The 4,806-nt window shown below is 36.3% G+C and overlaps 1 protein-coding gene across 1 annotated transcript in view; it reads right to left on the minus strand.

Moving 5' to 3' along the window:
- Positions 1–569: 569 nt before the first annotated feature.
- C2CD5 (C2 calcium-dependent domain containing 5) overlaps positions 570–4,806 on the minus strand; it is a gene marked incomplete at its 5' end in the record, with an annotated part of 56,748 nt that continues 52,511 nt past the window's right edge. The window contains 3 exons of the mRNA XM_010019986.1: positions 570–701; positions 1,409–1,555; positions 4,393–4,583. Coding sequence (XP_010018288.1) covers positions 570–701; positions 1,409–1,555; positions 4,393–4,583 — 470 coding nt within the window. The remainder of the gene's footprint in view (positions 702–1,408; positions 1,556–4,392; positions 4,584–4,806) is intronic.

Raw genomic sequence — 4,806 nt, forward strand, 5'->3', positions numbered from 1 at the left:
AATATTTTTAGTGTGAAGAAATTCAAACTGTAATGTTTTGGTGCTGCTTCCTCCTCACACTCTATGATGTACATTCAGGCTTCAGCTCACATTTTCTTAGCTTCTTTCTCTTGCTCCTTCAGCAAATGTTGTCAATACAGGCTTCTCAGTATCTCCCACCCACCCCAACTCCTCTTTTATTTCTCAAACAGAGCTGGCAATCAGATAATACAATATGCAAACTCAGAAATAGAGAAAAAGAATTAAAACTTCTCATGGTCCTGTTCAACAGCTCAAAAATGCAACAGAATTTTTGCTCACTTTCAAAGTGCTGTGTGATGCCTACTATTTCAATCCATGCTCCTAGGTTTCACAGGGGCCTGTAGTTACAACATACAAATGAAAGCATACCTGATGATATGCTACCCTGACTATTACGTAAAGTTAAAGGACAAAGTACAGTGATTGTCTCGGATTTTGGCTATTAACATTACGGGTAGATACCAGTTTTGAAGATGCAAACCTAAACATTCCCACATTTTAAATAATCTTTGTATTTGGCAGAAATTATTTCATTTTTTCGGTCATCTTCATGTTGTGACATCTCCTCCAGTACTTGTGGGTTGAGAAACGGCTGTAGAAGGTTGGACTGGTAACATTTCTAGCTCTGATTCACGTACAAAGATGACAGCATCACCACTGACATTTATTAAACACTGAGCCTGAAAAAGAAAAGACAATAAATGGTTACCAAACACTAAATAATACATTTTATTCATATTTTGTGGTTACTTACATTTGCTAGATATTACTACACAGATAATAGAAAAGTCAGAGATCAGAAGAAGGACAAACTGTTAGAATTTATTAATGAGGTAATCTGCCATATTTTCTTTTATATCCACTCACTTGTGTGCTCTCAAGCATGTAGACAGATTCTCGTAAGACCATCCCAAATGAAATATCTGGAGAGCTGTACTTCCTTTCACTACTGTTTTGAACATGTCATGTAACAAAACAACCATATTCTGGTGTCGTCTTTACCAATTAAGCGTTTTCCTGCTATGTCCAAAATAGAGCATTTTGTATCAGCAACTCCAGGTGTTTTTACAGGGACTTATGATAAAAATCCTAACACTGTAACATCAGAAATGCTGAGTTCAGCACTACTGTGTAATCGTTTCCTGTAATCTACTTAATTCTAGTAAACTTAGTATTTTTACCCACTTTGGCATTTATGAAGCATATTCACAATCTTTTATTAACTCGGCTTGTTCAAGAACACTCTTGGCTTCTTTAACCAAACATTATGCTGGAAATCCAAAAGTGTCATGCAGATATAACAGGGTCACTGGTTTTCAAATATGTAAAATGTTTAATTGCGTCATACTAATCATAACAAGCACTGTTATTTCAGATCATAATTTACCTGATTTTTGTTTGGATTCTCCATGAAAACACACTGCTTCATTATATAGGAGACAACCGCATTCCCTCCTAAAGCTGCAACGTGAGCTCTCACCATTGCAAACACTTCAGCAATAAAAGCATGGAGAAAACCACTGACACCACCCTCCTAAAACAGGGGAAAAAACAAAATTACATTTTATGTTAGCTATAGCTACAAGATGCTGAAAATTTTTCTTAGACTTTTATCAGCTCAATATTTCAGTGAATCCTAAACAGTAAATTGCATAGAACTTCAAAGCCATTCACTGTTTAATGGGTCACAGCTAAAAATCAGACCAATGGAACTTACTGTTTGAGGAAAAGAATCACAAAAAGATTATTCATTTCTGACTGGTATTCTTTGCAGTCACTATATTACACATACTTGTACATTTCAGACATTCCTACTCTCTGCATTTAATACTCCAATGACAGCTGAATAATGATTTTTCTTCTTCCACCAGGAGGGATACTGTCTTTTTTTTCTTTTTTTTTTATAACTGGGAAGCAGATGAAGAATAATTTCTACTGAGGATTAAAGGAGATTTAGACTTCTTGGAAATTACTTGTAAGTGGCCACCACTGCAGCTTCATGTATGCTGATGTCTGTCAGTAGCTCTCAGCATTCAGTAAAAAAATCATCCCTCAAAATACAAAGTAAGCAAAGGACAAAGCAGATACTTGACAAGCAAGCTATTCAAGTTGGTTTGTTGTTGGCTTTTTCCTCTTCCCTGAAACCCAAAAGAACCTGCTTCATTAGGATTTTCAACTTGATGATGCTTTGGGGGGATTTTTACTTCTTTGGTACAAGCTGAATAATTTTAATTTCTGTGAAAGGAGAAGGAAAACAACTAAGTATGGGGTTTTTTTCTAGATAATCCTTATCAAAGAATGTGAGCAACCGCATTGCAGGGAAAAACCCAACACACAAAAAACAGGCAACCAACCAAAAAAATACAAAATCCACAGAAAAAAAAATGAAGAAAGAAACTGATCAAACAGACCTCACTATTAGTTCAAAACACCTATAAAATTTCAAAATGAAAGTCAAAGGCAAGATCTCTAGAATTCCCACAGGTGTGCATGCCACTGGAAAAAATGGAAGAGACAGGTAGAAGAAGAGGCTAGCTATGCTGAACTTCAACAAACACGGGCTGCTTTCGTATCTACTGGAAGAAGTATCATCTACCCTGAATAGATTTGTGAAGACATAAGAAAACATATTTTGGATGAAAATTAACAAACAAAAGGGCAAGTATAATTTCACCAATCCAAGCATAAAGCATGAATGAAGTCAACTGCAGCCAGAAATCAAAATTTCAATACAAGTTTGTAATTCCTTGTGGAATTCTGATTTTGTCCACGTGTTTTAACAATTACAGCAGGGAAGAAAAAGAAAATCTGTACTATTATAAACCTAATACAAATTTTGATGACAACAGGTAACAAATGATTATGAATATCCACCTGTAAACAACAAAACCTAAGAGCAATGGATAAATCTGACTTTAAAGTTTCACTAATTTTTGAAGCTCAGTGTCTGGTGTATACTTCAGCTTACGAAAGTGTTCAGAGAGTCTCAATATTCTGTAAACTACTGTAAGCAAAATATAAAGCAACACAAACACTGCTGATTATTTTTCTATAGAATATGAAACATCTGAAAGTTGCTCAAGTTAGATATGATGACTGCTCTGTTTCGACTCCATTACAGCCTCAGTGCAATACTGAGCAACTAGTGTTAAAAGTGGTTTGTGACTCAGCCTATGCACCTAAAATACATGTAAATTAGCTGCCCTGGGTGCTGGAAATAGCACGCTGACACTATCACAGAACCTGTACAACCATCCCAGCTTCATGGAGGAGGTGAATCAAATACTTGAGGAACCTACCTTTGCTGAGTTCTGCTATCACAAATACCAAAGCCTGCTTACCAGCTATTTAATTTGTAATAGAAGCTGCACCTAGTACAGAAGGGTCATGTAACTACTTCCCGGATGATACCATACACATCCTTTTGAAAATATTATCCCTTTCACGTAGATTGCTCAAGTTAAAAGGGGCCATAATTTGCAAGATCAAAACAAGATGTTTATCTGATCAAAGCTTCTTTAGAGAGCTGGTAATTTTTATTAACCTCTGCTCTGTAATTTTATCAATCTGTAACTAGCAAGAAACAGAATACTCTTCAGCACTGACAAGCCAGGTAAGAGGTACATTCTATTTCTGTGGCCAGAAATTGTAGCAGAAAGATGCTACTTCCCAAAAGAACATGAAAATAGTAAGGAACACATCTTGCTTTTTGGCATGCTCAGAGGATCTGTTGATCAGATCCAGACTGGAAATCATTGTTCAAGTATCACAAGCTACACCTTCTAATCTGGTTGTGGAGTTATATACTCCATGGCTTGCTTTTTAGATGTTCATCACACAGAGCTACCTTACTGAGAATGCACAGAATATAACATTAATATTCGGCATAACAGTTATATATGATACAGAAAATCTCGTAATAAAGAATTCTTGTATCTAAATACACTGTGAAAATTCATCATTAAGCTTGCTAAATGAGAGAAGAATGGAATTATATTTTTTTTTAGCATTTAAAATTAATCTCAGGTTAGGGTTCAGATTACCCCAACCAGCATTGTTGTTGGTCAAAGGCCCATTTTTTTCACATAGTTCTGTTTAATACTAAGCCTAATTGGTTTAGTATTACATTCAAATTCATCAGCAATGGCAATGGTTTAGTAGCCCTTTCCTAACATTGCTAAACACAAAGCAGCTCTACATGCTCTGTAACAAGAGTAGCACAATGCAGCTTACTCCCCATTCGGCACCTACCCTCAAGCGACAAAAACTCTGTTCCCTTGCTGTGCCATACCCCAAACTCAAGCCTCTTCAGACATTTACCTTTGATTATTAAAATTAACAAAAAGTGCTAATCCCTGATATACAGCTCACCTCACGCAAAGAAGTGGTTTCTCGTATAAAAAACATGTTGATTATCCCAAGATATTTGGTTATTTTTGCCCCAGGTAGAAAAGAAAGAGGTGTCATCTTAACAACTGAGACGGCAGAATTGGTGCATGATGGAACAGAACGGTGCCGTAAGTACCCCTCAGCCAATGGACTTGCTTTATCAAGTGAAGCAGCTAAAAAGATGGGAAAAAAAGAAGAGCAAGTAACTATCAAGATCGATCGATTACTGTTTTTCAAAACACAAAAACTCTTCTTTATGGTTTCCAAATAGCTTGGTGACAACATTCAGCTGCCTGTGATGCTCAGCCATATCATGTGAGAAAGGAAATTATCATGCAATGCATGCAAAAGGAGACAAAAAGCTGAAATGGAATTTATTTGGAAGAGTGGCATTCC

The sequence above is a fragment of the Nestor notabilis genome, unplaced genomic scaffold, assembly GCF_000696875.1.
Source record: "Nestor notabilis isolate BGI_N333 unplaced genomic scaffold, ASM69687v1 scaffold12480, whole genome shotgun sequence".
Classification (NCBI taxonomy): domain Eukaryota; kingdom Metazoa; phylum Chordata; class Aves; order Psittaciformes; family Psittacidae; genus Nestor; species Nestor notabilis.